The 12,572-nt window shown below is 40.1% G+C and overlaps 1 protein-coding gene across 1 annotated transcript; it reads right to left on the minus strand.

Annotated features, from left to right (window-relative positions):
- Nucleotides 1-1,876: 1,876 nt before the first annotated feature.
- On the minus strand, nt 1,877-6,544 carry pcdh8 (protocadherin 8). The gene is made up of 4 exons (XM_024286033.2): nt 4,126-6,544; nt 3,974-4,044; nt 3,654-3,787; nt 1,877-2,363 (listed from the first exon to the last, which is right to left on the minus strand). Exons 1-4 carry the CDS (start codon nt 6,481-6,483, stop codon nt 2,032-2,034), a joined length of 2,895 nt encoding a protein of 964 aa, XP_024141801.1. The 5' UTR covers nt 6,484-6,544; the 3' UTR covers nt 1,877-2,031.
- Between the last annotated feature and the right edge of the window lie 6,028 nt (nt 6,545-12,572).

Consider the following 12,572-nt stretch of genomic DNA (forward strand, 5'->3'; position numbering starts at 1 on the left):
AAATATTGCAGCTGAAATGAGCAGAATATCCGTTTGTCAACATCATTTAGATTCCGTGAAGGCAATTTTACATCTGCTGAATGTCTGAGAAGAGGCTACTGTTCTTCATTTACCTTGTTCAAAATAAATAAATAAAAAATCAGTGATATTAGTTTTTTTAAGTCCCAATTTAATCATCTTTTGAGCTTTTGTAAAATGTTTCCAGTGGTCTTTTATTCATGATTGTGTTGTCTTTATCCAAATTCGTCGCCTTTTTGGAAATAGTTTCTCCAAAATAGCATTATTTTGTTCCTCTGAATAGTGGACGGGCCTATTGGCACTTTGTGAGTCTGCTAACTCTCATCATCCTTTTGTTTACATTTTCTCCTGCTAGCTTAGACTACAGTCACATATCCCAAAACGTTGCTACACTGAGACATAAAAGGAAGTTTTTCATCAAATTCAGCAGGTGGAATTATAGCCTGTATTTGCATTATAACACACTGCAAAGTGGCCAAGGAGGTTTTAACCCTTTAACTATCAAATGATGACAAAATCTACACAAAAAATGACACATTGGATCAATTAAATAAAGTTCTACAATTTGTTACATTTAAAATGGTTGGTTTTCTTTCAATTAAAATACTGAGTTGATTGTTGACTCAAAAATGTAGTTGAATAAAAATGATTTTTCTTTAATGTAAATTGCAGAACTTTTGTTAATTGGTCAAATTTTTCACTTTTTACTGTGTAAATATAAAAAAACAACGGGTTTTGCTGCTTAATGCATAATTATACATATAATTATTTTTTTAAATGTTTTTTAAATTTCAAAATTGCTCGCCCCCAATTTTACATCCACAAATGCAAATATTAAACAAAATTCCAAAGTTTTTTGTTTTTTTTCTGGTGAAGGTCAAACTATATATTGTCTATATATGTGTCTTGAAATTTGTTCCCAATATTAAACAATTTCTATAGTTAAATCTGCAATGTTTTATCAATACTACTTTTACCCCTGACACATTATTTTATTTTTTAATTAATTTTTATTTTATATTATTTATGTTTGTATGTATCTACAGTGCATATTAATAAATCTTTGGCAGTTTTTTAGAACTGAAATTACATTTATATTAAATTAAAAAATGGCAGTTTGGACGATCTATAAATGTCTCCGGACGGCGGCCGTCAATATCAAGTGCTACCCGCCCCCCCGGTAGCCTGGGGGTGTAGAAAAAGTGGGCCATTCTGCACGTCTGACGGGTGCCTGACTACCACCATCTATATTCATAACAATTTCCAGAAAATTGAGCAGCGGAATGAAATCTTGAAGATTCTAGGAATGCCTCCCCGTGTGTTGACAGTTGTATTGTGACATTCCTTAACAACCAGTGCAACAAAAATGGCGAGCAATAATGGAGCTATCTAGTGGTGAAGTTCTGACCCAAATGCCAGCTTGAACGAGGAAAACAAAGACGTACATGGGTTTGTTTGTCTGCAAGAGGATGCATCAGAATGAAGCAGAGGAGGTTTGTGATGATTGTAGCATCTACGTCAATGCTACAGAGTTTTTTCCACAACATCTGCTTCAATTTACGATTATAATGAAGAAAAACTCAGAAACAAAAAAATATTTTTTCCTAATATTTCCTGAGAAAAAAAACTACGAAAATGTTTAAAACATAAAAAACAGGATTTTCATTGGAGTGGGTTTTTAAAAGAAACCAACACAGTGGGAATTTAGCTGAGCTGTTTGATCTTTTACTTTTGAACTAGAAGTTTTCCAAAAAAGTTCAGTGGGATTTCATGAATAAAATTATTATGTTTTATGATTTTTTTAAATTTTAAAATTCAAATTCCCTGGTAAGTTATAACAAAATTGGCCCCTACTCAATAAGCAAAAACACATTTTTTGGTTGGATTTAATGAAGAAAAGACAAAAAAGAATCACAACATACACTCCGCTAAAATCAAAGATTAAAAATGTTCCTAAACAAATATCTACACATCTGTAATCTCATTTTCTGATCATGAACTTTTTTTATTCTTCTAAAAAATGGTTGCAACTTCCAACTCTGTCGCCACAGTCACTATATTAGGACTCTGCTTGTGTGCCGGAGCCCCCGCCACCGCAGCTTCATGCAGCTGCTGATTGAAGTAGGACGGAAGGGTCCCAGACTTTGAGAAGGTCTGCATGCTGCTTCGTGATTTCGGCTGATTTGTCCCATAACCACAGTCATTCCTGTTGCCGTGATGATTGTTGAAGACGGGCGCCGGAGAGAAGCCCATTGTGTACGCTTGATCTCTGGAAGCTCGGAGGCTCTGCAGCGGGATTGCACAATAGGTGCCCTGGCAGTCTCCAGAAATGCTGTTTGCAGCACCTGAAACAAAAAAAGGTAAAAAGATAAAGGCGGGTAACTACTGATCCTGAGGTTGTGATGCTATCAGGGCCAGCCCTAGGAAAAACGCGACCAAGGCGGCCGCCTGGGGCTTCATCTGCAATGATTTTTTATTTATTTTTTTACAGCTTAACACACCACTCATTTTGTGTAAACATGTTTCAAAAAGTTAATAGTTAAACCATGAATAAAATAACTCAAAACTTTGACATAATCTAATATTTTGCCTGGTGCTGCTCCCCTCCTTTTCTGATGCTGCCCCAATTGAAGCTAAGTGGAAAGGGAGACGGTGTTATCTGTTAGTGCTTTTTTTAAACTTTAAGGATGAAAAAGCAGGAAAACAAGCCATCAGGGACAGCTTTAGGGTCAAAAAAGAAAGGAAGAGAAGGACAAAACGGACTCAAAGCAGAGGTTTGTCTGTTTTATTTATATTCAATTGCTTAGAAATTCACCGCAACTCCCACGTTTTGGTCGAAAAATAATATTGTTTTTTGTCAGAAAAGAACATTTTAGGTGGCAATCTATTTTTTTGTTTTGTTTTACTGTTTTTAAACCATTAACAATTAAAATCTTTAAACCTTTCAAGGGTAACCAAGCACTAAATCAACTTTTTTTTTCCGTTGACCTCCATAAATGGGACTTTAAAAGTGCTTTATGTTGTTCATTGCCAAATTTTTGATAAATTAAAATAAAATTGTTAAATTCTTCAAAATATAGTCAAAAACTGTATGTGTCCCACCCCCCTAAAGGTTGAAATGCGGTATTACAGTTGAATTTTGTGATTGGTCAAACTATGTAAGTTTCAGAAGTTTGGCATCATGATCTGCAGCTACAATAATTATAACAGTCTATCCCCCAAGCCCCGCCCCTCTGACTGGATTTTCAAATTTTGGCTGTGGGTGGAGTCAGCCTTCAACTTCCCTGTTTGGTTACCCTTTAAACACTGGAGACGCCTTTCAAAAGACCTATTAAAACCAATGATAGTGCAGTGGTTAATGTGGTTGCCTTCCATTGCAGAGGTTGGGGATTCATGATTAGGCTACTGAAAAGTTTTATTATGCTAAAAAAAATTAAGTGATTATTATTTAATTCTTAAGAATTAAAATTAAACAAATGCTTATTTTAACATATTCCAGGCAGCTACAGTGTTTCTTTTTGGTGATATACGTGTGTGTGAGCAGAAATCACGTTTCGCCTAAGGCGCCATGCAGCCCAGGGCCGTCCCTGGATGCTACAGTTGTAAATTTGCAAAAGTTTCAAAAGAAAGCCTACTTTTTAGTCTCGGCTGGAAGGTACTGAAGTTCTTCTTGCCCCCGTCCCCGCTGATGTCAGAGTCGCTGTCGTTGAAGTCGCTGTCCCCTTTCCCGCTGTCCTTCACGCTCAGCTGGTCATTGTTGTTGATGCCACTGTAATCAACAAATACAGTATGAACCACATCAACTGGGTTATTGATGTCCATTTTTTTTTTTTCAAATGTAGGCCTCGACATGCCCATCTAACCTCATTCGGCAGACATGCCACAAGCAACAAACCGTTTGAAGGACACTTTCTGTAAAGTGTTACATATCTGAGAAAAAAAACTGTTTTCTTACCTCACTTGCAGGCAGTATCTATCACCTTGCCACACGGATGTGGGCTGAAAACGCTTGGAGGGCAGGAAGATCTAAAAGGAAAGCAGAGTGACCTTAGTTTCTGGCAGATAAATCAAAATATTATGACACGGGAAACCTTCAAAGCGACTCACTTTTGTGTCTGAGTCTCCACTCCTCTCCTCGTACAGGCAGGGGTCGTCCAGCGACAGAGACGTCCCCTCGTGGAAGAACCCCCGCTGGCCCGTGTAAATGTTTGGCTCTGCTAAGCTGAGCATGGGCAGGGGCCTCCCATCGAACAGGTTCACGTCTCTCTTGCTGCCGTGGCTTCTCCTCCCACGGCTCAGTTTGCATGTGACAGCCACAGCTATTATTGCAATTAACAACAATGCACAACCCCCACTGAGCATGATAATAATAATTAGTGGCCCATCAAAGCTGAAGCCGTCCTCGTCACTTGACCGCAGCACAAGGATGACTTGGTCTTCGGCAGGCTCGGCGTCTGAGATGACAAACCTAATAGTGGCGCTGCTGGAGAGCGGGGACCTGCCGCCGTCACTCACTGTAATTTTTATTTCCAGCACGTCCCCGTTTTCAGCTGTCAGCCTTTGTTTTAGAGCAATCTCTCCCGTGTCTTCGTTTATCGTAAACAGCTTGGGGTCACCTTGTACAATATGGTAGGCGAGCTGGCCGTTCACGCCTCCGTCCTCATCTTCGGCTGATACTTGAAGGGCAAGATAACCGGAGGGCGCGTTGTAGGGCAGAGATATATCAGCAGAGTTATTCAGGAGGACGGGGAAGGTGAAGTATGGATAGTTGTCATTCTGATCTACAACTCTGATCTGGAGGGTTGACGTGCTGGAAAGCGGAGGGGAGCCTCTGTCCTCGGCTTGGACCACCACCTCGATTTGCTGCAACGTTTCGAAATCAAACGACCTCAGAGAGTACACGGATCCTGAGTGAGAATCCACAGACACGTATGTGGACACTGGAGATCCTCCTTCCACCTCTGAGTCGATGAGTTTGTAGGAAACTTTGGCGTTTTTTCCAACATCGGGATCAGTTGCAACAACGGTGGTTAAATATGATCCTGGAATGTTATTTTCCAAGACTGAAACCTCATAGAGGGGTTTACTGAAGAGTGGGGGGTTGTCATTCTCGTCAGTCACGCTGATGGTGTACTGCCTGACAGTTTTGAAAGGAGGTTGCCCCAAATCCTCTGCAACTACAGTCAGGTTGTACTCTGGGATGTCTTCTCTGTCTAGAGTTGTGGTGGTGACGATCATGAACGTGTCTCCATACGCCTGCTGGAGGCTGAAGTGCTCGTGCCCGAGCAGGCTGACGCGCACGTAGCCGTTGGAGCCGGAGTCGCTGTCCGTGGTGCTGATGAGAGCCACGAAGCTCTCGGCGGCCGCAGCCTCGGTGATGTACGCCACCCCGTCGCTGCTGGAGGTCATGGGTTTGATGCCGATCTCCGGCGCGTTGTCGTTCACGTCCACGACTTCTATCAGAACTTTGCAGACGGACGGAACCGAGTTCTCACCCGAATCCGAGGCTCTGATGTTCAGCTCGTAGGACCTCCTCTTCTCAAAGTCCACGCGCGCCTTTAAAGTTACATCTCCGGAGTGGGAGTCCACGTGGAAAACGCGCGCAGCCTCCGTGGAGACGCCGGCGCCGAGCGCGTACACAACTTCCCCGTTGACGCCGTCATCCGGGTCGAAGGCGTGCACCCGGAGGACCCGGTGTCCCACCGGCGCGTCCTCATTCAGCTCAACTTTCAGAGAGCTGTGCTCGAACACCGGGCTGTTGTCGTTGAAGTCCAGAACTCTGACGCGCACGGTCATGGAGCCGGACTTTGGAGGCTCTCCTCCATCGGACGCAGTCACCTGGATGGTGTAGGAATCCTCCACCTCCCTGTCGAGCTCGCGCACCAGCACCAACTCCGCAAACTTCAGCCCGTCCTCCCCCTCACGCACCTCCACGGAGAAGTACCCACAGGGGGAGATGGTGTAGCTCTGGATGTAGTTCTCCCCCACATCCTCATCCACTGCGATCTGCAGGGGGAATCTGGAGTCCAGGGGAACATTTTCCATGATCTCCAGACTCGTCTCGTTGAGTGGGAAGCGCGGGGAGTGATCGTTGATGTCTTTCACCTCAATCTCCACGTGGATGAGCTGAAACTTTTCCTGGGAGTGGGCCACCACGTCGAAGGTGATGAGGCAGCGGGGGGACCTGGGGCACAGCTGCTCTCGATCAATCGGCTCCGCCACGCTCAGGAGCCCGTCAGACTCCCGCATCTCCACCACGGAGGAGTTGCTCTGCTGCATGAAGCGGAAGGACGTGTCGGGGTCATCTCCCGGATCAATTTTTAAATCCTGGGACAAATTTCCAATCTCTGTCCCGGGTGCATCCTCTTCAAAAGTGAAATACCTTGTAGTGGTGCAGCCAACGGAGTGTGAAAGTACAACAAGCAGCAGGAAAGGGCCAACAACTGCTGCAGCTGCGCGCGCCATGATGAGGAAGGAGCTGTGCCAAATGAGGGGGGTGACACGTCTCCCGGGTCAGAGTCAGTCAGCACTGAGTTGTCAGACTTTAGCTGGGACACTATAAGCTCCAGTGTATGCAAATGGGCTGACCAGCTGACCAATGGCCTTGCAGGAGGGCGCCAAAAGGCAAACGTTTGAGCTGCATTCACCCGTTTGGGCGCAAATGGCTCATCAGATTAACTGATCTGCAATCCACACGATAATATTGTTACATAAATTAATCACTTAACTTAATTACACGAGAGACTGCCAATTAGAACAGCAAACAAAAGGAAGTTCACAAGAATTATCTGCGTATTGTCAGTCCTGTCTGAAAAATTGAGGCTGCTCATGCCAAATATTGAAGGTTTCTGCATACAAATCTGAATCTGCAATATTATGCTAAAAGCAAAGGCAAATATGTTCCCAAACTGTAAAGTAAACACATAAAAATGATATAAACTCCTATAAAAGTGGAGTTTCCAGACTTGATAAAGCAGAAAAACTAATAAGTGAGCAAGAAAAATATATACTTTGCTTAATTATTGCAAAAAAAAGTTAAGACAATAGAGTATTTCACCAAGTAACATCAGTGAAAGACTTAATGGATTTAGAGAGATCTCTGTAGCAACAAAAGACAAAACAAACACTGAATAGAACGAGTCCTCTGGCAGAACGGCATTTAAAACAACACTGATTCATTATTAAAGCACAAAGCAGCAACAGCAGAAGCAGAGCTGAGAGCACTTCCTTCTTTTAAATGGGATTTTGTGGGATGTCGTTGCACTAAAATACAGAACAGCTTACAACACAGTGTGAATGCAAAGTGTTCCTGCACTTGCAGTGTTTCCAAAAGTTGTTCAATGAGGTTAAGATGCTAAAAACTACAACAAATACAGTGTAAGTGATGGAAGACGAGTAAAAATAAAAACAAAAATTTATGAAAAGCAAAAACGAAGACAAAGATTTTTACAATAACAGTTTTTTTTTATTTGAAACTCTTTTTTGGTTTTACCTTGTCATTTTCCATCCACTACAGGGTTTTTTGTCCAATCTAAAGACCGAATTTGATGAAAACTGCATTTTTGGTGTTTTTTTAATTTTATTTTCTTGTTACATCTTAAGCCTAAAACTGCCTTTTTGATTATTTATTATGTGATTTGTTGTGAATCAAGAGCAGACACTAAAATATGATTGGAAAAAGCTTGTAGTTGTGACACAGAGCCACAAGCTCCCTACTCTGCTCCATTCCGATGCATCCACTTGCAGACAAATAGATCCGTGTATGCCTTTGTTTTTATTATTTGAGCTTGAATCTGGCTTAAAACTGCACGGCTCGATAACTCTAATATTGCTCAATATTATTGTCGCACCAGTAAAGTTAGATTGGGACTGTAAACAAGAGTGTAAACAAAGGGATGATGGGAAATCAGAGCAGGCTTGTTCCGCCCTAAAAAGTCCTGTCCACAACTCAGGGATTAATTTTATGAACTCCTGCCGATCTGCAGAAACTATGTTCTAGAAAGCGATGCAGATTTGTTTATTTTAGCTAAAAATGGATAAAACTAATTAAAAACCACTGGAAACACTTTTACAAAAGATCAAAAGAGGATCATAGTGTGTGTTTAAGTTTATATTTGCATTATTTCACAGTGTTGCTTCCTGGTTGCCACACAACTGTCATCCCTCTCATCACTGTGATGCACACAGCAGCATATTTCATTTGATTGTTTGTTTTCCAGTCTTGTCATTGTTTGATGTTGCATGTTTTGCAGCTCTTTATGTTGACTCTTAAAGTGTTTTATTTCAGCTCTTTTTGGTGCTAAGAATATTCCACACCAGTGGTTTTTGAGTATCTCCTGCTGTTTCAATCTAAAGCATTTGACTCCACTTTTACGGTGGCCCGGAAGTGCAAATCACATCAATAAATCATTCAATTCAAAAACGTATTAAGAATTGAAATTGAAAAAACAAATAATCATAAAAAAACATCAATACATGTTATAAACATGAGCAAAACTCCAGAAACCAAAATGTAATTCCACAAAAGAAAAAAAATATAAATGAAATGTTTTGAAAAACAAAAGTAATTTCCATAATTCATAATGAAATGTTAAAAAAATGAGAAATAAATAAACGAAAAAGTAAGTACTATTGGACATCACTGATTGGATGATGAGGTTTTTTTTACCTTTTTTAAAAAGTCATTGTTTGGTCTGGCAGATATCCTCTGATAGTCGGAATATACCCAGTTAGACCCCGGTCCGGGACCAGGAACCGCTCTTGGACCCATCTATTGAGGTGGTCTCTATTTGTTTCCAGTTGGACTGAGCTCCAGTTCAGTCTGAGTTTCTTCAGTCTGAAAAGGTTCTCGAAGTGGAACAAATGGACCAAAACGTCCACCGTAGCGGGTCATTTCAAGACGTAAACAGAGTAACGCAGCAACAATGACCCGCAGGAACTCACTGAAATGTGGTTGGATGAATGCAAGCTCATTAAAACAACTTTTAACATGATCCACATTGCTTCTCTCAGTGTTTTCCTGACATACGTCATAAACACTTTTCAGCGTATCTTCTAAGCCATCATCTCTTTAGTAACCACCTTCATGCCTCTGCTGTACCAAACCTGCAAAAGTAAGTGTTGTACCTGAACTTGATACAGACTTTCAAAATTGGTCAGAGAAATATAAAGTTTGAGTAACTGAACAATGGCGACGAGCAGGGCCGGCCTCCTGCTGGTTTTCCAAAAACTCTGTCTATTCTGCTGCTGATTACCTGGATCAGCCGATAAGGATCTTCAATGACAGGTTGGTTGGAAAACATGCATGACACCGGCCCTCGAGGACTAGATTTGAGCACCCCTGGCAACGAGGATTGCACCCCATGATTTCATTCTCCAGTTGCTTTGCCCCGCCCTCATGATTCCTGGCCAATGACTGAAGAGATCTCTAGTCTTGTTTTTTTTTTTAATACAGACCAAATGCAAGATTCAGGATTAGATCTAGACATTGTTGCTTTTTGGCTTTAAAGAAAACTTGCGACTTAACTAAATATTTAACTAATTAATTTGTATTTAGACTTTTGACATGTCAGATAGGCCTAACTCATAAAAATGATAGTACAAGGTTTAATCTACTGTCAAAGTGGGTTATCATCAGAGTAAGATTATTTTTGCATTTACTTGTATAGATAAAAAGTGGATTGTACACTTTAAAAAAACATTTGTGTTTTTATTCACTATTAAAAGAAGAAAAATGAGGAAGAAACCCCAAAGTCATAATAATAGAAAATCTCCTGTTTCTTGCATTTTAATTAAAGTAAATCTGCTGCAGCTGGAGGATCTGATTAAACACAGGATGTTTTATTGTGAAAGGAACTTAAATTGAATTTTTTATGGGAATAAAAAAAAAAAAACATCAGCCCCTAGTGGGTTTTGAACCAACGACCTCTTCATTGCTAGACCAGTGCTCTAACCACTAGGCTATCTAGAAGGAGGAAAAAATAATCATGTCAAAGTTCCTTTTAACTATGACAAGCTCCATGGTCAAAACCTTTGGGGAGTGTTGGAGGTTTACAAGGTACCCAAACCCTAAATCGACTCTTTTTGGCTCTTTACATCTACAAATGGGACTTTAAAAGTACTGCCTTTTTGGTTTTTGATTCACTCAAATAAACAATATGTAAGCTACACCTCTGCTGCTCAGTCTGGCTTCACAAGCCCCGCCCCCTTTTTGGCATTTTTCAAAATATGGGCTGAGAGTAGAATAAGCTTCCAACTGCACTATTTAATTACTCTTTAAAAATACCAAAATCAAAACAAACAGCCCCCCAAATTGCTATTTTGTCATGTATATCCCCTGTTTATTATATAAAAAAATGTTTAATCTGTGTCCTGCTATCAAAAGTGAAAGAAATTCGATTTGTTACATATAGAACAACTCAATTGTTGAGAAGATTTCAAAGCTATATTCTATAAATTAATGATTTAAGGATCTCAAAAACATAAATACAGTGTATTTTTCCAACTTTGAGGTAAGACTTTTTCAGTTCATAAGAACCTGGACCAAATTTCTCTTTTATCATTAAAGGGTGCAGACCCCTGATTATTAGACTCATTCCAGACTTTTCCAGTCTGAATATAACCTTATTCTGTGAATAGTAAACATTCACACTACAGTGATTCTTCTGCTCCTTTCTGTACGTTTTTTGACACGTAAAAACTCAATCACACTTTCAGCGATTTCAGCAATCATGGTATCAAAATGTTCAGCTTGTTCAGGACATTACTACTTGTATTTTTGGTATTCATAAACTTAAAAGTTTTGAAATGGGGAAGTCTTCAAGCTTCTATTTTTTTAAGTAGATTAGCAACAAGTCTTTAAATATAAAATGGTTCATGTTTTCATCTTAAATAGTAATTTAAAAAAATGGAGTTTAGCTAATATTTTAGCAACATACTAATGTTTTTTGGCTGAATTATGATCTACTTGGGGTTTTTTTAGACTAATTTAGAATTTAGCTTCTATTTTACCAATAGATTATACCAATTATAGATAATAATTTGGCAACTACCAAAGGTTTTTGGGAAAAGTCGGAGTTTAGCTCATATTTAAGCAACATACTAAAATATTTTTTGCAAAACTGTTATGTATTAGCAATCTTTAAGTAATTTTACTGCAAATTTTTCAGAAATTTAGATAAACTTTAGCACGCTTTCATAGTCCTATAAGGAATTTCTAGTCTTTTAGCAAATTTAACATTTTGCAAAGAGCTTTTGCATTTTCAGCAAATCCTTTCAGCAGTTAAAGTAAATTGTGTCACCATTTTCAGCTAAAATGATTCAGCATCTTCATCGACTACATTCAGCAAAAAGCATCCACACTATTATTATTGAAGGTAATGCAGGTTCTCTAGTTTTGTTTAATTTTTTTTAACATCTAGATTTTTGTAAAATACTTAAAATGTTGAATATTATTTATGTTTCTGGAATTGATTTCTGAAAGGTAATTTTTTTTTGATCTGCTGGTGTGATTTTTACCATGTTAATACATTGTTGTGATTTGTACTTTAGGGCTACCGTACTCGATGCACAACCACCCCAACCACAGGAAAGCAGGTATCTCTTTTTTTTTTCTTCTAAAACAGCTGTACACGCTGTCTCATCTGTTGGGAAGCAGGAGGTGTCAAGCTAGACACCAACACTTTGATTAGTGTTGTGCTTTGAAGCCCCACAATGTTAATTGTGCATAGAATATCAAGGAAACTGTGGAACCTGCCGGCATAATCAAGATCGTCTGCGGCGTAATAAACACCCAGTTGCACTTAATTTCCCCCTTTTCAACCGCAGTTTCGTAAACCTGGAAATTTGCAAGAATTAGGAGAAGAGAGACCCTGACTGGCACTCCCACCACACAGACTCAAAATACACACCAGCATCAGCCTGATAGCAACAACAAAAGAGCACGAGTCAACCAGACCTTTGTCAGCCACATGGCTGATTAGCTTCTGCTGATTAAAAGGTGCCTATGGTCCTTCAAAAGGCTCTTGACACCTCACAAAAGTTTGGGTTAAATCTGTCTGAGCCCCCCAAGAGGGCGCATACAGGGAGGTGTAAAAAAACACACAAAGACCCAGAGAGACCAGAGACACTCGACAGTGCGAGAGGTGATAAGAAGCTCCCATATTTAGAGTGTTGCACAAGCTCAATTTCCCTCATACACTAAATGTGAAAATTGATTCTCTCTGTCAAATAATAGCACCGGGTGTTCTTGGCAGGACTACCAGGCAAAATTAGAGGGAGAAAAAAAAGGGGGCAATAACAAAACCCCTGAAAATGCTGCAGTTCGCTACTGAAAGTAAAGCTGTGGCATATCCATATTTAACTTGCTGCAGTCGGATCGCATTAAAGCAGAAGTGGCTGAGCTGGTTCTCAAATCAACAGGGCACCGAGTCAACAAGTGGTTTTCATATATGTTGAGACCTATATTGTGCCACAAGTCATCACATCAAGTGCTTTTCAAGGCTGTGCGCCTCGGCAGACCAATACAAAATTCACTCCGAATCCTGGCTCGCAGA

The sequence above is a fragment of the Oryzias melastigma genome, linkage group LG21 (assembly GCF_002922805.2).
Source record: "Oryzias melastigma strain HK-1 linkage group LG21, ASM292280v2, whole genome shotgun sequence".
Classification (NCBI taxonomy): domain Eukaryota; kingdom Metazoa; phylum Chordata; class Actinopteri; order Beloniformes; family Adrianichthyidae; genus Oryzias; species Oryzias melastigma.